Below are 25,444 nucleotides of genomic sequence, written 5' to 3'. Positions count from 1 at the left end.
CTGCTAGTTAGCTGGTATAGAAAACAAACCAAGCGGTAGCCACTTTCACCGGTCAATTCAGTTTAAAATTGCTGGCAAACATTTACTTCAAAATTATACTACAAAACGAGATAAATGTTAGTTTATTTTTCAACATCAGCTAAATGGTTTTGGAAACACACTGTCTGTAATAATCTTACCTAGCCTGGGTGCCAGCCAAACTTAGTCCCGCCCACAACATTTGAGGTCGGGAAGTTCGGTCTGGCATTGCTCCGTTGTGGAGCAACTATGCTCGCCCCAAATCTGACGGACCAATCAAATCGGGCTTTACGATGATGGACAGGTGAGCAACAGCGTGTCGTCTATCACGTCATCTGAGCACACTTAGGTTGATTATGTTTGCAACAAAAACGCTGTGGCTAGAAGGAGACAGATGCTTCTAAGATCCCATATGGAAAATGCATATTATTTCAATGAGGTTTTATCACTGAAAATGATTATTTCTGAAAACTTTGGCCAAAGTTGAGATGTGGGAAAGCTCATGGTTTCACTTTCATCAAGGGAAAACAGCGTGTTGCATTGTGACATGTTGTTCCCTCGTTTGTTTGAAATCTCTGATTGACCACCTGTTTGAGTGATTTGCAACAGCCTTTCCCAGCTGTTTATAACATGTTTGTACCATATCAGTGTTCAACAGAATTATTTTTAAAAACGGAGGGGATGTAGGCTATCAGTTTTTTTCCTAATAGCCTACCCTACTATGTAACTCTTAGATTTCTAATGAGTGTTGTAGGAGATATTGACGGCACAATAACTTTTACAAAAGACCAGAAAACAATTAAGTTAAGGCATTTGTGGAGAAGAAGGATGGTTTGTGTGTTGTTCCTACATCCCACGGTAAGTTGTTTCGTTGCTCTGATTGGTTAGGTTTATCCAAGTCTATCCTGTATCGGTTGAAACACGCCCCAAAATTACGTCCCAATGGAGCAGTATCAGACTCATATTCTGACTAGAATTGAGTATGGCTACGTGAGGCTAGATCTTACCCTGCTTTTCACTGTCTCTTAAAACAACAACAATACATGTGCATCTTGCAGGCAGGCAAAATTGAAAGGGCTTTTCCCAAAACACAGAAGTAACGTCAACGCAGCGGTAGCAGTAGCAGCAAGTAGAAGCCATCAGGCAAGTGTTATTTATATATAAACTCCTGGTATCCTTACAAACTTTTCAATGCCTCATTTTATGAATACAGAACATTTGTACTACAGTAGAACCATTCCGGGCATTATTAGTGGGGTAATTTACGAGATAACGCTAACTCGACCAACGTTCGACCAAGGGGAAAAAGCTTCTGGGGGTGTTTGGCTTGAGTTCATGGTGCAAAGGACCCTTGGGTGAAATTACTCCAAACCATTGCTTTAATGGCTATAAAATGTTTTATGGAATGAAACAGATTTTCATTATACAAATAAATGTGTAAAAATACCTTTATAACCCTCAAGCCAGCTCCTTACTATGTGATCTCAATGGCGATGCAGTGTTTGTTTGCACCTCCAACAGCATGGCGTACCTGGTTACCACCCCAAAACACCCACAAATGCCCATATGTTTGTGTGAAAGAATTTTTGCACATTCCAACATAAGGAAGCAGAATGAGAATCCTGTCATAATCGTCATGGGGAGATTCCTTCCAATTGGCCCTATCACGTCTTTGCAATGACGTCATGAGGGCGGGTTTCAGCTTGTGCAGTCTGTGGAAATGGTGCATTCAGGCCACCTGGGAATATCATTATTTCCATTATTGCATTTCAGCAGTTAGTTACTAGGTTAAATGTAATCTGTCTTTATCTTGATGCCAGCCAGGCAATCAGATTTAGGGTAGCTAAACCCATGTGTAATAAAATTACTTTTCATACTTCTAAATATTTTGAGTTACTCAGAATGCTTCAATAGTTTAGGCTACCTTTTGTGTATGTGTATACTTGCACACATCTGTAGTTTTGTGATTTTATTTTTTAAATGAATAAAGGTATTACATTTGTATGGTTTTGCTGTTGTTTCAGATGGAGGATGACAAGACCTACACAGACCTTCTTGCAAGCCTGAAGAGGAAGAGGTAGCTGACTGCTGCACAATGCTGAAGACCATGAGCGGATGAAGGAAGAAGGTATAGATTTAGGTGGCGTGCGTAGGGTGGTGCAGACTGCCACTAAAACACTGTGTGAAATAGACTTATGTTGTTTTTTACTCACGTTATTGTCTCAGGCATATGTGGTTTTACCAACCGGAAGGGGTGGAAGCTTGTGCAGGCGTATGCAAACAGTGCAGGGGCATGGGACGAAGAGACCCCAGAAGAGTTTCACAGGTTTCTGGGATTCATCATTTACATGGGGTTCACTTCCCTCCCTAACATCCATTGCTACTGGGGAACCAAGTCTCTGCAAGGATCATGGGCTAAATTGTTTATGTCGCGTAATTGTTTTAAGGCTTTGGCTGCTCTGCATGTAGTAGATCCAGCTACAGAATACAATCAAGATTGTCTTAGGAAAATGCATTATTTAATGGACCACCTCAAAAATATGTCATGAGGGGACATGAGGTGGCGTAGAATTGAGGGTAATGTCAGTGGAAGGACACTTGCACTGTATTGGGGGGCTGTTGACCAAATGAGTACATAATTGTAATACATAAAAAAGTACATATTGTATACTCCAAAAAACGCAGGATGGTGGAAAACACTGTTTCTCCATTGACATTGTTGTTGTCAGTAGTTAATTATTATTTCAAGTTTGGTGAATGCAGAATCTGGTGTTGAACCTAGGTTTGGTAGCTACAGCCAGAAAAACTTTGAAGAAAATCTATCACTACAGCTGGCAGGCATTTCCGTAAAGATTTCAGCCTCGCCTTCAGCTACTACTCTGTTGTCTTTCCATCAAGTACATATTACTGTACAGCAGGAGCCACAGAACAATTGTTGACTTAGTTATAAAAAAAACGTAATAAAAAATTAAATTAAATAAAAAAATAAAATAAAATAATAAAAAAAATAAAACATAATAAAACTAAAGTAGCATACGGCCCCGGAGTGTATAGGCGACTTTGTTTGATTGGTAAACAAAATTGCTGTCAGGTTTGGCATTCTGCAGAAGGGGATGTGTTCAACCTTCAGGTTCCCCACCCCACCTTTCCCTATCCTCCTCTGTGTGTGTGTGTGTGTGTGTGTGTGTGTGTGTGTGTGTGTGTGAATTTGTGTATATGTGTTTATTCTCCACAGGCTTGTTCTATGTAATCCACTTTCAAATGTTTAGAACACATTGCTTTTTGAGTGATGTTGAAGTTGATTGTATTCCTATCTTTTCATAAATAATAATACATTTTATATATAGTTTTCATATTATACTTATTTATATAAGGAAGTTGTATCTGTTGAATCATATGTATTTTATGTCTCTATTCCGAAATGGTCTTCAATAAATATACAGTGTATTTACTTCCTGTATTACTGGTAAAGTATGTTTTTTTTATGTCCTTCTTATTGACTGTAGCATTTGCTTATATGTGACCCTGCAAGGCGAAACCAGTTGCTTTAGTAAAATTTACATTGTGCTCACATGAACGGCCATACACTAAGCTTTCCAACGATATGTATATCGAGGGTATTGCAAAAAGTATCGCTAAGATAACCGCATCCAAAGTTGGCATGGTTCTCCTGTCACGATACGCCAGAAGAGGAGAAAATCACCTTTTTAAGTAAATTGTCACGTGCGATAGTGTGAGGGCACAGCTATTATTAGCCTTGTGGTAGCGTGACTTTGAAGCGAATGACTGACTGTGTGGAGTTTCATCAACCCTGCAGTGTCTTTTTCTGCTCCCTAGTTAATAACTGGGACGGTCATAAGGTGTCACTATAGAATATAATTAATGTATTTCTGGGGAAGTAAGGGGAGAGGAAGTTCTGTGTACACAGATTGTGTGTATACTTTTAAAATGTGCTATGTCAATGGAAAACTTCTTCTGGTCCCTAAAATGACACCAGGATATTTCTAAAAGTTTGTGCTTTTGACCGTTTGTGCCCTGAAAGGCAAGTCTTTCACATTCATATTCGGTTACATCTGCCAAAAACGATATAGAGCTGACAGATTGAGTAACGAGTAATGAGTAGCCTAATGAGTAAATTTTAGCTATAGCCTAGCTACTGTAAAACCTTATCGAGGCGTGGACAAAGGGAATGACTGCTAATGTGTTGAATCTTCACCTAAATAAAGTAAGGGTTTAACAGTCAAAACATATGTTTATCCGTGAAATTTGTTCACAATATGAAAGTGTAGACTACTGTCGAATTATGTGAAAACCTGAAATTCGACATTTTAACCTGTACGTTTGTTTATTGTGGATTTTCTCAAAGGCGACTGGTTTCGCCTTGCAGGGTCACATACAAATAAATGGTTTATTCTTATAGACAAAAGAAATCTAAACCATTGTGTCTGACTTCATTATTAGTTTTTATGCATACTTTTATGTTGGTGAGAATGTGAATTCTGTCAACATTCTAAATCCTGTTTCCTGCATTTTTTTACACTGATCACTCACTAAATTTATCATAACTTTTGAAAGGTTAAGGATATTCCAATTCAGTCTTTTTTGTTAAATAGCCCACAACTTGCTGAACATGTCATACACTCTATATTTTTCTTGAGGAAAATTTTGGATATACATTAGAAAGGATTTTCAAAGACTGTTCATTAGCTGTACATTACCTTATGTGTTTTACATCACTTCATAGAACTGATCCTTCTGATTACAATGATATGTATGTCTCATTGATGGTATGTGTTATACTCAAGAAATAAGTTTTTTTGTGCGAGATCATCCAGCACCAAAAATGGAATGTTTGGCACAGGCACGAAAGGATTAACCTCTGTCAGATCTGCGCAGATCTGCATCAAGTCGAATGGGCCTATTGACTTGAGGACTTTTATTTTGACAGTTTGTGTAAAGACAGCCATATTGAAGGTGTTGCAACTCGCTATACAGTCCTACACGCCGCTCTCCCAACTCATATTTGAGAACTAGCTTCTAAGGTTACCTTTCAGAAGTGTCAATCTTTGGGATGAGTTGCAAACGCAAACAAAATGACAGAACATCACCTAGCGATGTTAAAAAGGAGAAACACTGGCATGTTAATATCAACAACTCTCTTCTGGACGCATCAACCAAGACTGCATTGCAGAAAGCGTGGAAGGAACGCACGAGTTGCAGACACGGTCAGTAGCTGCTAACCCCAGAGCGGTATTCCATTAACCTCGCTAATTTTAGTGAGAGTTAAATTCCGTTCCATTAGTGTGGTTAACGTGAAGCTTGTTAACTATCGGAATTTATGCCACAGAACTAATGGTCCATATCAGGTTAACTTTCAAGCAAGCTGTGTTGCAAAAAAACATCAGTTTTCATGTTCTCGTAGCCTACAACTCAAGTCAAAACTTTTTTCCGACAGTGTCACCAAGCATTGATTTACCTTTTCACTAGTTCCGAAGAATTTATGAAAATTATACATCTTAAAATAGCCTGAGGTATACTCAAATCAGTGGCGGCTGTTGGTATTTTTTTCTAGTGAAGCAGTTGACCCCCCGGAAACGAACATTGTGCACAACTGCCAAAGTTGGTGAGGTTGACTGTATAAGACACATGATGACATTGAACTGTCTGCAATGGCATAAACAAAAGCTATGTTGTTTGATCAGTCAGAGAGCTCAGAGTAATTTGTTGAGAAATCAAGACCTGTTTACCACCATCTCAAAGTACAGGCCACAAATGGGGTGTAGTAGGCCTAAGACTGGACAAGACAGTAACAAGGTTTATGTATTATTATTCAGTGTTTCCCACAGAATTGGATTCAATTTGTGGCGGTAGCTGACTTTGTAGTAGTGTATAGGTCTAATTGAGTGCCTGTCACTTTTTAAGACGTTTGAGGGAACCCTTGCAATTGTAACACAGTTTAAGGCTGCTGATGTGTGGATGCAATTCATAACGTTTTCTACATAGTTAAAATAAAGGTTCGTACTTCTCCTTGGGACAAGCACTTTTGCATTTTGGAAAACACTTTTCCATTTACATTGGGATTTTGCAAACATTCAGTGTCAGAGTCAATAAAATGAGCCCTTCAACGAAATTGACAAGCAGCTGTAAGTAGGCTAAGCAGGCTAAATTCGACATCCAAACAGTATTCTATTGGTAGCTTTGAGATACTGCTTGATTTCATAACTTAACTTAGTTTCTCTTCAATGTAGCCTACTATGTTGTGATAAGAGCAGAGTTCACTTCAATGCAGTAGTTTTGAACAAATTTGCGCAGCATGGCCACGATGCTAAGCGGATGTAATAGCAATTTAGCCAGATGTCTTCTATGCAATGCAATTCACAATCGTGAATATTTTGTTAAATGCACATGCAGAGGAGTGGCAGCGGGCTACGAGAGAGCTGGGCGGGGCAAGGAAAGGCTGCGTAACATAGAATATTTATCTGTGGCGGCTGATTTTTATTTCGTGGCGCCCTGCCACAGATTAGTCAATGTATGGGAAACACTGATATTATTATTATTATTATTATAAGTTTGCATATTTTTGTTAGACATATTGCTTGCAAAGACTAGGCTATATATGGTCATGCCCCCAAAAAAGAGCATCTCCACTTTAGCACTAATTAGTGACTAGGTAAGTCTCTATATACTGAAAACAATACCAACTATCATAACACCAACTACCATAACATAGGCTAATGTTATAACACATCAGTGAACTTACAGGATGGCTACGTTGAGAAGCTGCACTTTCTAATGCATAGCCTACTTGGAACAAGTTTAATCTTACCGTAGCACCCACGAACTGTGTTAATTTCACAGGAAGTATCTTGGTCTCCCCTCTACATTCACTCATATGTCCTCATTTAAAAAAAACTGTAAAGAATCCTCTAAATTGTGGTCAACGATGTTCATCACCTGAAACTTCCGTCGAATCCATCTTGCTAGGACTTAGCGAGTCACTGACGTTAGCTGTGGGGAGACTGCTAGCAAGCTTTCCCCCCTAGCTGATGTTAGAAAACACAGAGCTACACACAATACTTCTAAATAAAACGTTCTCCCCTACACAAAAAAAAAATCCGATGTACCTTACAAAATGAATGTAAACAAACTATGTGAATGAGTTACACAATTCATAATGAAACTCTAGTGAGGTCACAGAAGGCAACTGAAAAGTGATTGCAAGCTAATGGAGACAGTGATTGGCCAGAGTGTTGCGTCAATCATATTCAACGGCAGGACGTGTGAAATTCTGCCCAATCGGTCACTGCTTCACGGGTGGGACTTATCTGCCATAAGGATCAATTGAAACGGAAAAAATCCACGAGCCGCCTGGGGTTTCACTCGATTTACATTGAAGTCAATGGGGAAAGATATGGTAGTGAAGCAAAATGAAAAAATGATTCACTGTAATTCTCCGTTCCACCGCGGGTGACGATGGCGCTGTTGTCACTCACAGAAGAAGGAAAACAGTTCATGTTAGTGACTGTATTTCTGTTTCAAAGGAGTAAAATTGGGATTATTATAAGATTTTTTTTTGTGTTTTGTTTTTTACTTTTTTTTGGCTCATCAATCAACGTCATCGACACGCCTCTTTATGCAGACAGGATTCGATCCCCATTTCGCCCCCATAGACATGAACTACAACGAAGTATCTTGCTCCGCCTTAACAATCTTTGCTCAAATTCTAGTCAGAATATGAGCAGAGAATGTCTAATAAGGCGAGAACTTCCACTCTCTGAAAACTTCCGGTTTCTGAACTGGTTCCACATGAGGGCGCTCGTCCACGAGTGCAGAATTAATGGAGGTCTATGGAGCTCAGGGGCGGACCTGGACACTTTGAGGCCCAAGGCAAAAGATCCCGAGTCCCCCCCCCCCCCCCCCCCACACACACACACACACTAAAACTAAAACACACTTTTTTTTATTTATTGCCATAGATGACAATCAAAAAACATTAGTAAAAACCTTTGAAAGTATTACAATTATGAATGTTGTCTGTGTGAGTGAGTGAGAGAGAGAGAAGGCTAGGGGTTTGGGGTCTCTGTGTGTGAATATACTATGTAGTTATGAGAGTCTATGAAAGCTATGTGAAGAAGAGAGGGAGAGTGAGTGTGTGTGGGTGCGAACTAAGTGAGGTGTTCGATCTTCCAAAAAGCCGACATCCAAAACCGTAAACAGCGTCTGCACTGACCGAATAAACTAGCCATTTTCTGTTTATTTTTTCTTCATTTTTCATGGTCATGTAATAATGTTCAACCGTGAATCTTCTGGGTGGTTTATCTGCATTTTTGGGGAATTCAAAGTTCTTAATTTGCACAGGGCCTTTTTTTAACGATTTCAACTCGCTCTGCATCTCTTACGGTGTCTGTCCATAACGCAGGGTCGTCACTGATAACTGTAGTGTATCGTGTTAGGGCTACTCACGTACTGGTTTCGTTTGCAACCAAAGCTTCTGCTACTGAAATGGTGTCCGTAGCAGCACCAACAGCACCAGTGCGGACTTCGGCAGTGACCGTGATCTTGTCCCTCACGACTGTTTCACTTAGATCAACATCATAATCATCATCATCAGTAGAAGAATAGGCTATGTAGTGCAAGAGCTATCCAAATTACTTTCTTCCGTGGAATAATTCTTCGACTGGAAGAAGTTGGTTAATTTAGGCAATTTTTTTCTAAATTCTTCCTCCTCCCTTTTTCTTTTTCTTTTATCACTTCCACTCTGGAAACGTTTCATGGCTGCTGTCAATCGCTCAACTCCACACCTCACCAAGACCTCGTTCAGATAGCTAGTTGCTGCTATGGTGACAGGAAGCGGACCTGCAGTCATTTGATTTTATGATGAGTTTATGAGCAATCATGAGGCAAAATATTTGTTCAATCTTTATTATGGATTAGAATATATTGTTTGGATGCGGTGATCATTTATTAAAAAAAAAATTAAAAAAAATAAATACGATAGGGGGATGACGAGGCCCCAGGCAATTGCCTGACCATGCCTAATGGCAGGTCCGCCCCTGATGGAGCTGTTACCTCTCAAAATCCACTTTTCTCGGGATACATTTTTTTTCAAGTAATTTGAATATTGTATTCGAAAGGGGAGGCAAAGAAAATACACCTGGTTGAGTATTATATTTTTTTAAGTCACTTAATTGTTCTAAAAAGCCTTTCAAACGTGTCAATGACGTCATTCATTAGCACAATGCTAGCGTGTTATGGGCAACAATGGCCCAACCTGTAAGAAATCAAAAGGACTTAAGTACTCGTTCATTCAACTTTTGACCTATAACCCATGTTGGAAGTTATACAAACTACAATCAAATCTGAGACACAAATTTAGCCGTCTAGCTCCATTGACTCCCATTCATTTTGCACTCATGGCGATTGCCCCCATTGAGTGGGGCTCTGATATGAGTCGGATACGGCCATGGAGGTATTATATGTAACTGGAGAGAGTGATTAAGTCCCGCCCCCCATTCAAATGAATGGCGGAGGCTAGGCTAGTAATTCCGGCCAATTCATAGTCAACGCCATATTGAACACTGGGGCTCGGATCCAGTTCCAGTCGGCTCTGATCTTGGTGGGGGCAACAATAACTGGAGGCCAATGGAAGAGCATGTGACTCTGACTGGAAATCAGACAGGTGTCTGATTGCCGGTAAGTGTTGCCCATAGGGATCGACCAATTATCGGCCAGGCCGATATTTAGCATTTTTATAATAATCGGTATCGGTCATTTTTTCCACCAATAAGCCGATATTGAAATGGATAAAGAATGAAACACGCTACTTTGTCTGTAAAGCGTCTCTCATTCCCTGCATTTGCTACTCTGTGGTCGAGAGCATTGTCCCGCCCACTACACCGTCTGATTTGTTAGTTAGCACGAATGCAGCCAATCAGGATCGAAGACTGAACACAGAGAAAGTTTAGGATTCTCACTGAGGCAGACTGTAGACTGGGCTTCAGTTGTACGGAGCTATTTTTCAAAGGTAAAGGTACCTTACATTGCTGAAGTTGTAATGAATCACATCATTGCAACTTAGCTTTGTAAGCTATTGTCTCTTTGATCCGGATCAATAAGTAAAGCACCCACTTCCTTTATTTAGCGAATTCCCGATTGATGAACATTAGTGATATGCTGTTTTGCCTAGTTAGCCTACAAACTCGGGTGCTGCGTGTCGGGAGTTGCCTCCGCCTCGTCCATTAATTGTGAATAACGGGATACCTCGGTGGACGTTATCCCTACATATCCCTACATATTGGCCTACATAGTAGACAAGTCCTAAATTTTGCGATAGCGAACGTCAAAAAGTCTAGTTGCTCTTTTTTGAAACGGACTGTCAGAAAAGACCAGGCTACAGGCACCCAGGGCCAGCCGTAATTTAATCCGACCTGAAGTAAATCGTGTCCTGAGCTGGCTATTAACGTGCCTTTTAGGCTCACAAAAGTGTAGTTTATAGCCTACATATGGACACAAATTGCATGCTTAAATAGCCTAAGAACTATTTTAAAACTGTTTTGTTAAACTATTCAACCGAAACACTTGCCATCACGCATGCACCTCTACCTCTCTCCGTGCACTCACACACACGATGGCAAAGCATCCTCTTTGTGACAGGTCCCTAAACAAGCACATAGCCCATTGTGTAGGCCTAGTCTATGAAAATAATTGCTATCACTCAGCTCTTGGATTAACATCATACACAGGATTTACACTTGTGATGCAAGTTGATAGACAATTGTGTATCAAAAGAAGAAAGAAAAGTTTGCATAATTAAATGCTTTTGAATTATTTTTTTGCAGCATATCGCCTTTACTATCTACCCTCCTTTTTGACAACCGACATATCGGTTTTACATATCGGTTATCGGCCTCCTGTTTTGGTAATAATTGATATCGGTATCGGCCCTGAAAAAAACATATCGGTCGATCCCTAGTTGCCCATAGACAGTAAAGGTGTTTGCCCCCAGCAATATGGCGGCTGCGTTTACGATGCCACCTAATAGAACTCGACGGACAATGCAGTATCTAGCATTCTAATATCTATGGTTCTGACCATGTGCCAAGTTCCAACGCTGGAAATGGATCAACGTCGATTTTTATTGGATATTTTGTAAAAAGAGAGGCAAGATGGCGGCGCGCGTGAGTGCAGCGGCTTGGTGCGCTCTTGTTAGGTGCTTTTTAGCATGTTTAGCTAGTTTTACGCGAACTCTGCCAAGCACAATGTGTATATAGTCATGCAAACCTGATTAGCATCGGTTTCCAAAGCAGTGTTCCAGTCACAGACTATTTTCAACAAGCTAACAACATACCACCCGAGATATCGAGGACACCGGGGTCTCCATGGACTGTTATCGGCTCCCACAGACAGCGACGGAGACGGAGGAGGGACAGGAAACAAGCGAGTTGTCGAGCCAGCCTGCTAACGAGGCTAAAGAAGAATCCACACAAACCCCTGCTTCCTAGTTTTGATAGCGTAGCCTACGATACCGCGACTGCATAAGACTACAGAAAGAATACAAACAACCCCATTTCCTTTTTTGGCGATGGAGTAATACCGTACCTCACTGCACATCCAATACAAGTCAATGGAGTTGCACAAAAACTACGATAAAACCTGTTGGAAAGCATATTTTGCAGCGATTTTTCTGTGAGCATATTAGTGAACACCCCTGACTGCTCAGTGAGTTTCACGTCTTTGTAAATGAAAGTTTAATGCGTTTTAGGAAGGATTGTTCCAGTGCACCTATGCAGCCATTGTGGAGGTGGGGGGGCGCTACGACAGAAACCGAAAACTCTCAGATCAGCAGCATATGTCCAAATTTCAATCTTAACCGTTCTATTTCATCAGAAACAATCTGAAAACAGGGCTTTAAGTGTAAAATACCGAACTTATCCTTTAATCAAGCATGCTTAAAGACTGTCCTCCCTAAGTTGACAGCAGGCGTGGTCACACAGCTGATTAGGGAAGCCCGGGAGAACAATGGGGACCTGGTGGTGCTGTGGTTGGACCTCACAAACGCCTATGGGTCCATACCCCACAAACTGGTAGAGGAGGCCCTGCGCCGGCACCACATCCCAGACAAGTTTAGACATCTCATTCTGGACTACTATGACAGTTTCAGTCTGAGAGTCTCTGCTAGGTCTACAACATCAGACTGGCATAAGCTTGAGAAGGGTATCATCACTGGATGCACAATTTCAGTGATATTATTCGCACTTGCCATGAACATGCTGGTGAAGGTCCAGTGCAGAGGTCCCCTTACCAAGTCTGGTGTCCATTAGGGCTTTCATAGATGACCTGACGGTGACAACACCACACGTCAGGGAGCAGGTGGATCCTGAAGGGCCTGGAAGAGCTGACCACGTGGACTCAACATGTGCTTCGAGCCAGCAAAGTCCAGATCCCTGATGTTGAAGAAAGGAACATTCCGTTCAGTTCAGATATCTTTATTAGTCCCCGAGGGGCAATTCGGTTTACAACCAACCCATCCATGAAGGGGTTAAAAGTTAAAAAGTGCATTAGTATATATTGTATAAATGTATGCAATGTTAAGAATAATAATAGGAAAGGGAAGGTTACCAACAAGTTCTGCTTCACACTTGGCACTACCATCAATCACTGATAAACCAGTGAAGAGCCTGGGAAAGGTGTTCGACTGCAGCCTGAAAGACACTGCAGCCATCCGGGAAACCAACCTTGAACTAGAAGCCTGGCTAGCCACAGTGGACAAGTCAGGCCTACCTGGCAAGTTCAAAGCCTGGATTTACCAACACAGCATCCTCCCACGGATCCTCTGGCCCCTCCTGGCCTATGAGGTTCCAATCTCCACCATCGAGGGCTTTGAGATGAGAGTCCGCAGATTTCTACGGAAGTGGCTGGGTCTGCCTCGAAGCCTGAGCAGCATTGCCCTGTATGGCCAGAACAACAAGCTGAAGCTCCCCATCAATAGCCTGAATGAGGAGGAGGAGGTGCCAGGTAGGCGCTGCAATACAGAGAGTTACAGGACTCGAAGGTCTCCCAGGCTGGGATCGAGGTGAGGACAGGGCGGAGGTGGAGGGCAGCTGTGGATGTGGCTGAGTCGCAGCTACGGCACAGGGCACTGGTGGGATCAGTGACTCATGGAAGAGCTGGCTTGGGTAGCGGCACAACATCTCGCTACAACAAGGCACAGGGGAAGGACAGGAGATCACTGGTGCAGCAAGAGGTGCAGGCATCAGTAGAGGAGGAGCGGGCCAGCAGGATTGTTGGCATGCAACAGCAGGGAGACTTGACAAGATGGGAGCATGCAGTTGACCGCAGAGTCTCATGGGCAGAGCTGTGGAAGGCAGAGCCCCATCGCATATGGTTCCTGATCCAGGCTGTCTACGATGTACTACCAAGCCCGTCCAACCTGTTCAGCTGGGGATTGGTGGAGTTAACAGCCTGCAAACCTCTGCCTAAAGACCACAAGGGGGACCACATCCTCAGCTGCTGTTCGAAGGCCCTGGACGAGGGGGGGGGGGGGCTATCGCTGGCGCCATGCCCAAGTCCTGAAGGCCATAGCGAACACCATCAGCTGTGGAATTAGCCAATGCAAGCACCTCCGCCCGTTGAAGAACACCCTTGCTTCCGTCTGTGCTGGAGAGAAGCCACCATCAGCTGCTAGGGCTGCCTCATCTGGCCTGCTAGCAACAGCACAAGACTGGGAGTTGAAAGTTGACCTGGGGAAGCAACTGAAATTTCCAGAAACTGTCACCACCACAACAGTGCGGCCTGACATGCTACTTATCTCGGAGACCTCCAAGCAGATCGTTCTCCTGGAACTCACCGTACCCTGGGACCGTAGCAAGGAGGCCAATAAAAGGAAAAGGGCAAAATACTCTGAACTAGTGGAGGAGTGCTGGAACAATGGGTGACGAGTGCAGTGTGAGCCCATTGAGGTGGGATGCAGGGGGTACGCTGGCCACAACAACAGAGCCTACAACATCTTTGGCATCACAGGGGCCTGTAAGCGAAGGGCCATCAAGGAGGTCACGGAGGCAGCAGAAGTTGCCTTCAGGTGGCTGTGGATAAGGAGAACCATGGGTGTGGTAGCGCTACCTGGACACAAGCCTGATCAACCCCAGCTAGGTCGGCTAGGTGAGAGTGTATGATGTTTGAATGACCCGAAACATTTTAAGTCTGGGTGACAATTAAGATTGATAAAATATAAATTATGATATGAAATTGTTACTTAACTCATTGAATGCCAAGCTGTTTTCGGGAGCTTTGTCCTAGAGTGCCAGCAATCTAGACCATTGTTGATGATATTTGTACAGCCACAGCATATTCTGTGTTATAGCTATGAACACATACAATGGCTCGTTTAAAAGGTGAGACTTTAAGCTCTCGGTGGCTGCAAACCGTGTATTTCTACACGCCTCTGTTCCTGAGAAATCCCAAGCTAAACAGTTGCTAGTTTTCATCAAAATCGCTGTTTTTTTCTAGAAATGGAGCTATAACGTCTTTCATGAAATATGAAGTGTTGCCTGTTACTTACTTGTGTAAACTTTCCGGGAAGTGATCAGCGAGACCTGGGGAGACTGCCCCTAGTGATAGACCCACGAAAATGGCCTGGTTTTGACCTGATGTGCATGCGTCACTGATTCGAACCAAAGCGGCAACCGAGTTATGATAAAATGTCCAGATAAAATGTCCAGATTGTGCGTTTTCATTAGTTTTTGATCGTCATACAGTGGGCAGTGCTTTGACTTGGCCAGCTTCACTCGCGGTCCGCGCGTGGGATCACGCGGTATCACGCGACTTTAATTTGTATTTTCCCAGTGTGACGCTGCAACAACCCAAACAACCGGTAGATGGCTCAAGTGAGCAGGGTGTCTCGTAAAAAGAAATGGAGCCTGGAAAACCCTACACAGACTTCACTACAAACTTTAGCAGATTGGTTTAGAAATAATTTAATAGTCAGAAATATGCCTGCCCTGCCCTAATAAAGAAATATTTGGTTAACTGCGAGTGAATCCTGTTTGCAGCCGTAGAAGAAACGCAGGACAAATTAAACATTCTGTTTTTTTCCGAGTGCAACGATGATAGACAGACATCATTTGGACAAAATATAGAGCATATTAACCTCCGTTGCTCAGCCAAATGCCTTCCTGTTACGTCCTGTTATCACGGAGTTACAGGCGATAAACGATTTTTGATGGTCACAAGTTTACTTCATTAGCGGTTTATTTTTTTGATTATTAAAGAGTGTTTTTCATTTAAAGGTTTGACTTCGTGCTTATTCAGTAGAGCATTTAGTGCTCTTCCCAATCCCAGACGTTCACATTGCATGTTTGTTTGGATGCAACCGCGAGATACGCTTGTCATAGGCGCCGATACCGTGGATGCTCCGTCTCTCGGGCACCCACTGAAAACATCGAGCACCCACGTGTGACAGCTTACAGTCCCGGCTAAATTTACATTCATTTAAAATCAAACATCGCAGTTTATGTTAAATTCGGCATCTCTCATAATGTGATTGGATATGTTGCTGTCAATTCCCTACTTCATATACTAACCACCAATGAGAGCGTCTCTCGTATGAAAATTCCTGACACTTCCCACCTGAAGAATTAACGCAAGGCTTTGTCGGGTCTTCAGCCCCGAATGTTTAAAATGTATATAGCCCTGAATATCATTTTAAAAGTAGTCTGACAAAGCTTATTGTTTTGTGACACAGCTAAACACTGGTACCTCATAGAACGTCTATAACACAGCCTAGGTGGTCGCAACTCACAAAAGTAAGCAGATAGAAAGAACTCACGCAAATCTAGCCTACAACACGCAGCTTTATGCGCAGGGGAGAGAGCGCGCACTCGCACACTGTGCTTTATGATTGTTGCCTTCTGATGGTATCTTGCTAATTCACTGAACTGCATTAGGTGACACAAATGGTATTGCCTTTATCTTATAACTCCTTGTCTGAGCGACTACCAGGCCTATGGTTTTTAAAAAGTCAGATGTTCCCTGACAAAGACATTCGAAAATTAAGAATGTTTATTGACTTGAAAAATACACAAATTTTTGCAAACTCCCTTCATTCAACCATTGAAGACATTGCGGTCTGGTGCGCTATGTAGATCGTTTCTCGTACCATTTAATTTCTCAGAATTTAGGTCTACTAGGCCTACAATAACGTCATCAGCAAATACATCTTTTATTTTTAGTTGATCAACCACAAAGAGTAGCATAGGCCTACTGTGCACAGTGCACTGACAACTGTAGCAGCCCAACGTAACCAGTTGTTGTAGATGAGAGGCAACCCCTTGTTTCAGATAGCCTGGACAACATGTTACCTGGGTGTTGCCTACATTATTAATTAATGGTAGCCTACAATAGTTAATTGATTCGCGTAACATATTAGTTGGCTCAAAGAGTAGGGAATCAGGATGGAGAGAGTCACGTGCGTGTTGCTTTTGCGGGATCGAATCCAGTTTAATGCTAGTTTTCAAAACATATATTTTTTACATGTCTTTTGTCCGAGTGGCTGTAATGTAGCCGAGCGCTCATGGCGTATGAAAAGCGACTTCAAACCGCCTAAAACAACTTGTTTGTGAATGTCTGACAACTGCTGCAGCGCATGCATGCGCAAGGAAACCAGTAGGTGGAGAAACCAGAAGGCACACAACACCGGAACGATTTTAAGGCTATTTCGCATAGGCTACTGAATGGTGCTATTTCACACGCATTATAGCGACCCCCACTCACCGGGGTTAGTGGAAGGTGTTAATAGACGATTGGCGTAGCCTACAGTGGACTAGGGCTGTCAAAATTGCTCAAAAATGACGTTTGAATATCCCCTCTAAAATAAACACATGTATTCGAATATATTGGAATATCTAGGCTATATTATTTGCGCATTATGTCAGTGATGCGCATCATGTCATCTGTTTTTAACTTTTTGTATGGTTATTGCTTGACAGGGGGGATCCCAAGCAGCTTTCAGCCATAAGGCATTTCCTAATTCACCTGACACTGATATTCAAAATGTTGAAACTATTTCGGCATAGCCTATAAGCAGTTTAATTAAATGTAATGTTAGTTGTAAACAAACGGGCTACTTGGTGAGGCTTGGCCTCACAGATGCGCTCGTGCCTTAAATGGCAATACAAATCTTCACGATAGGCCTATTAACTGACCGCCCGATTCACGTTGGCTGGGGGGCAGGGGGGGGCCATCAGACATTTGTTCCCAAGGGTCTATGAATTGTTAACCCGGCCCTGCCCCCAACGAACGCAACTTTCCACCTCTGAGATAGCTGAAAAGAAGTCTAGAGGACTCCTAACTCACTAGACCTACTTTCTGTAGGCTGCGCAAACCACAAGCCTGCATTCGAGGCAGGCCTTCTGTTGAAGAATTTTATATAAATCCTGCGCTAACAGTAATCCTCCTACCCCCACTACCACAGCTGTGGATAGTGTGGCATGCTCACGCTTTATGTCTCCTCCTACTAGGCCTATAGCCCAACCATTTACGTCTTCAAAAAATAACAACTTGCCAGATATGCCTTCATAAATTTGGGCTTCATTCAGCATTTTGTTCTTCCACTGGAAATGACTCTTCTACATTTGCTGCTTGCTACATCCTTTCTGTTTGTATTGTTTAGAAAATGTTTGACGTCTTGAGTTAATGCATTAAACATTGTTTGCTGGTAACCAGCCACAAATAGCCTACAGATTCTTGCGTGCGTTCTCTCCAAAATGTGCCCGTTCTATAGGCTATCCAAGTGCATAATTCTGCGGCATAAAGCAGATGTATTTGTGTATTGTACAGAAAAATAAAAATAACCTGTCAAGCAGTCAATTGACTACATTGCAGTCATTAAGTAGTGCAAATTATGAAACCAAAACGTGGGTCATAGTTGTCTAAGCCTCTGCTGTGAGGCCAAACCCATGAACAAAGACGCATTGATATCTGCAATAGTTTTTTTTTTTTGGCGAATTTTGTCCAGTGTTTTGTCAAGTTGCAAAATGCTATTCGTTTTAACGAATTTTTATGATAGTATGAAGTACTTTTTGTATGGGGTACTATCTTAATTGCTTTATACTCAATACTTGACCAATGGCTATTGCATCTGTCTATTGAAAGTGAGAATGTGGCATGTGATCTACTGTGTAGGCTTCATAATATAAAATAAACAGATTGCTAATGGCCTACAAGCTGATCTGGGGGGGCGTTTCCCGTACAACTACGGAGGTTAGCTTTTTACTAACAGGATGCATCGTTCAACTAACCAACATGTAAGTTACGACTGTTTCCCAAAACTGTCGTACTTACATAGTACTGTAAGTTTGGACCATGATAGTTTCCAAACTTCAGTAGTCTGAACTATAATGACGTTTAGTAGCACGTGAACGGGCACCTGCACATACTTCTGTGGCGCATTGCGTTAAGGCCGGCAGATGACCGCCGCCGTTGCACAGCAGTTACCAGTCCCCTGTCCTAGAGTTCAAATCTGGGTTAAGACGTCGACAACAATATTGACATCGTTGTTTACCTAAGTTTATCTTTTGTGCAGATCGTATTATCAAAATCAGAATCAGCCTTCTTGGTTTGGTTTGCGTAAACTAACAAGGACCCCCCCCTCCATGAAAATCAAAGGCTACATATTCTCAGCTGACTCGTCAAAAAGTGCGCACCACCTTATTATTATCTGCAAGTGTGTGACTTTTACTTACGTGCACATGGCTGCAAATTGACTTTTAATTTATGTATTTTCTGCCTTGGGCATTTTAAAATATGGATGTATGGTGGTTAGAAGTGTAAATATCAATTAGAAATCTAAATATATTTATAATTATTAATTTGCAAACAAATAACTGGCGTCAGTGACGTCTTTGACATGAAGATCCCTGGAACTATGCTTAGCATTCTACCACAGGTCGAGAGGTGTAGTTGTAACTACACAACTTTACGATAGTGGTTGCGAACGTTCGTTGCTACTATGGTTTTGGGAAACACTAACTTAGTGGAACGATGGACTATGTAAGTTCCAAATATGAATGTATTTCTGTGGCATAAAGCAGATGTATTTGTTTATTGTACAGAAAAATAAAAATGACATGTCAAGCAGTCAATTGACTACATTGCAGTCAAGAAGTAGGGCAAATTCATTTACGGAACTAAAACATGGGTCATAGTTGTCTAAGCCTCTATTGCTTAGCCTGTTAAAAACGTCGCCAGATAGTATTAAATCTGCAACAACATTGTTTTCTGCAGAAGCCTACCCAAGGCTACAGATTAATTCTGAACAGTTATTTCTCTACTGGCTCAATTATCACACCACTGTTTTGATTTGCGTAGTTGCGTTAACCCCAACACTGACAATAATGTAGACAGCAAATTTCGATTTCGATTTTCGTTACCACCGTGTAGTCAAGCCTTAAGCCATACCCAAGTAGCCTAAATCGAGGTAATGTTTAATTATGCATGATTTATTTTGTTATTGAATTCGTAGGCTGGGATTACTCTCGGCAACAATTATGTTTAATGGTAGATCCTGCTTTTTCAGAAGGGACCGCAGGCAGAGCGATGTACAGTGGTAGAGCGACGCACAGTGGCTGAAAGTGGTACTAAAGCTTCACGCAGCTTCACGCCGCGTAATGCGCGAATGAAGTGGTCATTTGAAAGCGATGCCCACTGTATATTTTATTTCCATTCATCACAGAGTTCCCAAAATCACATATAAGGTGTGTTAGAGTGTCTAGTTTCGTAATTTTAAAAAAAAAGCTAAAAACGTAATATTAAGTTTTTGGCACTCAACGCATGGGAAGGAAAAACGTAATATTACGTTATATTTTTGGCACTCAATGAGTTCATGTTTAACAAATAATCCTCTTGTCCATCACTTTTCCTTCTCCATTGGCTTCCTCAGCTGTTAATCAAGACATGCTGCCTGGAAGAGGGAGTTCCAACGTGTCCAGACGTCTAGAATGACATTATGTTTTGGCTAATCTAAACCACAAATTCACATTTTTAATTACACTCTACATTGATTAAGTTTGCCAGTGGTGGACCGCTTCAGCGGAGCTAAGCGGAACGAAATTCATCTGGCGAGAGTCAGGTTAATTCTTTGCCAGGGTGAAAGGATTCACTGGCACTGCTGGAATAACCTGACTCTCGCCAGATGAATTTCGTTCCGCTTAGCTCCGCCTAGCTCCACTCACCTCCATATGGGATCGGTTCCATTGAGAGTGATTTCAGCACAAGATTGTATGGTAGAGCCAATCAGGACGCAGAGCGGGAGTTTCATAGATGTGACATAGCGTAGAAGCGACTGTGAGACTGTTCTCAGCGTCACGGGTTGGCTTCGATGTGAGTGGTTGAAGTAGCACGTCAATAGATGACTGACAAGTGGCTTATCCAATCTTATGCAAGGATTTTTAATAAGGCCCAGCCTTCTGAAACACCACTCCAATGGATCGATCCCAGATGGATGAGTGGAGCTAGGCGGAACGAAATTCATCTGCTGAGAGTCAGGTTACTGCTGGAAGGCCAGAGATAAAAAAAAATATATAAATACTGTTAAATTATTTTGAACATTTAATATGATACAACTGCCATCTACACCCTTACTTACTGATATGGTCGTTGGTATCTGAAACAGTTATAAGCTAGTCACCTTTGATGAATAGTTTGACTGTAATATTATATATGGTTGTATACGGATGATAAATATACTAGCACTTAGCTCAAAAAATCACTGATCAGTCACTGTTTTTTTCCAGTCCAAATGTAGCCTGACGAGCCAGACCCACGTCAAGATGTAGGGTCTGGGAACTCACCATCAGCAGTGCTCAATAATGAGGGGTGGGATAAATGGTTGTCTTTCAAGTTTCCCTTTGGCTTTTAAATTGATGCCATGTGTCACCAGGTGTTTCATCAAATTTGATGTGTTTCCACCTTTGCATGAAATAGCTTTCCTGCATTTGTTGCACGTCACAGACATTGCATCCTTTGTAGAAAAATGAAGCCAAACGCTCAGTTTTAGGCATCTTGATGAGTGGAGGTATCAAATAGTGAGAGTGTTACAGCAGCATGTAATGCGATTGCAACGCTGGGACACCAGAGGGCAGAAATAAATATGGATTAAACATGGTTATGGATTTAAATGGCACCGAAATATCTGAAATTTGCTTTGTGATTCGATTTCATTACTACTGTTGATGTAGGCTCCGGTGCCATATTGGAACCGGATTTCGGTGCCCAACCCTAGCCAAGAAGGCAGCACACAAAAGACAACACTGACATAAGGAAAGAAACAGCCATGATATAAAAAAAAACCTGAAGAAATGTCAAATCAAATAAAACAATACAATTCCAAGAGACCACAAGATCGCATATTTCTTGTTCAGATCCTCCTTGGCTTAATGCAAAATTAATTTGATACTTCCAACACTGTACTTGTACTCCTGACTGTTGTATTGTTTTGTGTGCATTCAGGGTATGTTGAGTTGGACTGCAATCCATTCCCTCACTGTGTGATTAATCAGTTCCTCTCCACTGAAGATTTTGTGTTCAACCTGGAGAAGGAGCTATCTCAGCTAAACTTCCACAGCAAGAGTAATGATCTCTACAAATTCACACAGGTATAATCATATTACTACACTGTAAGTTGCACAGGCACACACACTCTGGAGGTCAAAAATCACACAAAGATACTCAAGCTGTTGATTAAAAAATAATCTTAGTTTCTCAAAGGTACACATTTTTTAAGGGAGATGGTGCTTACAGTACAACATAAGAGACATCAGACAAATTTGGTGACCATGGAGGCTATTTTGGAACATCAATGAGAGAACATCACTTAAAAGAAAATTCCTTGGTTTCTCAAGGTCACCAAGGACTGCCGGTACGAAAAAAAATGAAAACAATCCGTTCTACCTAGCTTGAGTTTCTTTAGCCAACAGCTAGAGCTGCCAGGTGGGTACAGTGGTACACTCATGGCATGTTAATGAGCCCCCTTTTCATGATTTTAAAGATGCACTGTAGCTTCCTGGACAGTACTTCTCAGTGACCTCCAGAAACATGTTGTCCATGTGTCTGCAACCGAACCTGCACCAGCCAAACGAGGAGGAAACATCCATGTTCCCTTGCATCTTATGACCACTACACCGCTGCTATGTAATGTTTCCTAAATTCCTGACATTTCCTGATCGTGACACTTCTTCGTAGTATTGCACTCCCCTATTAGTTATGTGTTAATGGCTAACATGTATTCCATGAAATTAAGTATTACTGTGCGATTACGGTAGCCATCAATATTCAATAAAAATGCATTTGTTGACACAGGAAATATACTACATTATTTTTAAAAGTGTTTTTTTCTGTTCTCTTTAGTCTGCTGATTTAAACGACAGGATGGAGCCATGTATCACAGAGTTGAGGTGTGTTAACACATTTAAATATTTTTGCCTCTACCGGTATTATGTTCTTATTGTTATGTTTCCTGTTTTCAACCTTTTGTATGCATTATTAGGTTGGTGTTGTTAGGCCAATTCCGCACCTGGTTAAGTGAGTTGTTGGATGTGGAGCTAGAGCCAACTGTGGACATTTTCTGTGCCAAATATCAACACACAGGTCAATAAATCCACAATTACCTTTTCTGTCTGTATTCTTACATTTCTTTCATTCTACTTTTTTACCAACTGTACCTTCCATTCCTTCATTTTCAAAGGAATAATGTATATTGTCTGCCAGTTAGTACTGACAGTCTATTGCTATTTCGTGGCTTCCTTTAAGAAAAAGTTCTTCATTCAAATGAAACCTTAAAGTTTAAGGTGTTGCTTAGCAATGTATTTATTTTATGCCTCTCAGTTACAGTGAATATATAATATTCTATAGCAAAAAGTAAATGGATTACTTGAATGATATGAAACATGTAACTCAGAAGCTCAAAACCCTTGTCAGGGGCAGCAGTCATTCACTTTTGACCCGATGTTCGGATGAACCATTCAATTTGATGGAACTTTGTGCAGCATTCTGAAGAGTTGCTTTTAATTTGCGTTGTTGCACCAAACTCTTTTGCATTTCTCACTGTATTCTACTTACTGTCCATTCCACCCCTCACTCAGTCATATCTGACATTCTCTCTCTTTGTAGATGTATTATTGTGTCATGATGACGAGTTAGAAGGCAGAAGAGTGGCCTTTATTCTATACTTGGTACCACCATGGGAACTTTGTGATGGTGGAACATTAGATCTGTTCTGCACTGATGGTTTGTATTTGTGTGTGATGTGTATATCTTATGGTCTGTCCATGTGATTGGTCTGTCTTCTACATTTTAGAAAAGTGTCCTCCTGCAGGGTATCCGCAAAGGTTATAAATACCAGTGAAAAGAGACTTGTTTATGTAATGTATGTACATTATGTTTGATTAGCCTTTTGGAGTTCAAAGGTAATATTAACATAACCCTTGCTGTTTGTGTGCGTAAAAATAAGCTATTTAGGCCTGCTTGGGACCGCTGCCTACATTCCACCCCAAGCAGACACTAACTACACTCTAATTTCATGTGAATAGCCTCAGCACTTCATACTCAATACTGTATTCAATACTTATTTTCCCCACTTTATGTGTGTATATATTATTATTATTATTATTATTATTATTATTATTATTATTATTATGTTTTATTTATTTTAGGGCTGTCAAATGATAAAAAATTTTAATCGCAATGAATCACTGCATTTCTATTCACATATTTTATCACATTATTAAAATTATATTATTTTACATTTCTAAACTTTCTAGAAGTCCATATTAACAATGTAAAGCCATTTTTACCGGTGTATATTGATTGGGAATCAAATGAAAGCAAAGAAAGTTACTTAATGAACTTAACTTTAAGACATATTTGATTATTTCAAATAAAATTTCAAAAGATGTGCAGCGGGCCTGAGGCAACACATTGTAGGCTATTCTTCAGAAATATAGCTGATATAAACTGAAGTAAATGCTACAGCAGAAATGCATGCACAAAATGTGCACACATAAAGAGCATAACAAACAAAAAAAATACTCCATATAGCCTATGTTCATTATCTTTAGAGTTCAGTTGAAATAAGGACATTTTCATATTGAGAAATATGCAAAAGTGCATACGCCAAATGTAGCGTAGGCTAGGCCTACAGCACATTTCAATGAAGTGCTACCAAAAATAGCCTAGTCCATTAACTATGTTCAGTTCACGTGTGAAAGTGTAAGAGTATAAACAATGTTTTTTAATTCCATGTCAACTGAGCCGTGACGAGATGAGTGCACTGTCACTTGCCACGCATATCAGCGCCAAAGTTTTTAACTGGCAAACACTGCATGAACAATGGATTTTATGGAGCCAAATAGAACTGAATTGTAATTTACGTGGCGGCGGTGTGAGGCTGATGTGTGGAGTTGTATTGAGAACAACAGAATGTAATGTAGGCTAATTGAATGTCGTTTGCGCCGGCGGCGGCTATTTTCTATACAAATCATATGAAGTTCAGTGTTCACAGAGCTCAGCGCCCTCGGCGGAAAAAAGTCCTCGGCGCTGACCTTTTTTTCCGTGATGCGCTGAAAGTTGAAATCTGTTCAACTTTTAGAACAGCGCTGGGCTCGTCAATGTCACTTCTCTCTTGCTAGCCAATTGAAATCAAGGAAGCGGCGGGACCTGTACTGTCAACAATGTTGGTAGTGGCAGAAGAAAACTCAATCAGCCAAGTCCTATCGTGACTAATATTAATAATTAACTAGAGAATGTAATTCCAGGGAATTACGAGTGCATGAAAATCAAGCTAGGACAGACATAACATAGCTTAATAAAAGTTGATAGTTTAGAAGTAGAGTTTAAAAGTTGAATATAGATAGATTAACAGTTGTTAATAGACAGATAGTTTAATAGACAGATAGTTGAAAGTTTAAAAGTTAAATGTAGATAGTTTAAAAGTTGTTGACAGACTGATAGTTTAATGTGTGTTGATAGACAAATGGTTTAAAGGCTCTATATAGGTAGATATTTGACGATAACTGACAGTTGGAATGGCTCTAATGTTTGCTAGCAGTTATGCTAACAAAGCTAATTTTTTTGACCAAGTTACTTAGTTAACTTAGCTCATGTTTTCTAGCAGTTTTGGAAAAATGCTAACTATGCTAACCATGTGACTTAGCTAACTTAGCTAATCATTTTTAGCAGTTATGTTAACTATGCTAACATGCTAACTATGCTAATCACATTACTTAGCTAACTTAGCTAATCATTTGTAGCAGTTTTACTAAAAATGCTAACATGCTAACTATGCTTACATGTTAACTATGCTAACCATGTGACTCAGCTAACTTAGCTAATCATTTTTAGCAGTTTTACTAAAATGTTAACTATGTTAACAATGCTA

The 25,444-nt window shown here is 41.0% G+C and overlaps 1 protein-coding gene across 2 annotated transcripts in view; it reads left to right on the top strand.

The window, feature by feature from the left end:
• Window positions 1-4,972: 4,972 nt before the first annotated feature.
• ogfod1 (2-oxoglutarate and iron-dependent oxygenase domain containing 1) overlaps window positions 4,973-25,444 on the top strand; it is a 90,433-nt gene continuing 69,961 nt past the window's right edge. The window contains exons 1-5 of one of the 2 annotated variants that reach the window (XM_042061057.1): window positions 4,973-5,243; window positions 21,520-21,665; window positions 22,417-22,463; window positions 22,556-22,656; window positions 23,179-23,295. In XM_042061057.1, coding sequence (XP_041916991.1) covers window positions 5,090-5,243; window positions 21,520-21,665; window positions 22,417-22,463; window positions 22,556-22,656; window positions 23,179-23,295 — 565 coding nt within the window. In that variant the 5' untranslated portion in view covers window positions 4,973-5,089. The remainder of the gene's footprint in view (window positions 5,244-21,519; window positions 21,666-22,416; window positions 22,464-22,555; window positions 22,657-23,178; window positions 23,296-25,444) is intronic. The other variant, XM_042061058.1, reaches the window with a different exon arrangement.

Source organism: Alosa sapidissima, chromosome 14 (assembly GCF_018492685.1).
Source record: "Alosa sapidissima isolate fAloSap1 chromosome 14, fAloSap1.pri, whole genome shotgun sequence".
Taxonomy (NCBI): Eukaryota; Metazoa; Chordata; class Actinopteri; order Clupeiformes; family Clupeidae; genus Alosa; species Alosa sapidissima.
Note: the sequence above shows the minus strand (reverse complement) of the source record. Positions and strands in the feature narration are given on the sequence as shown.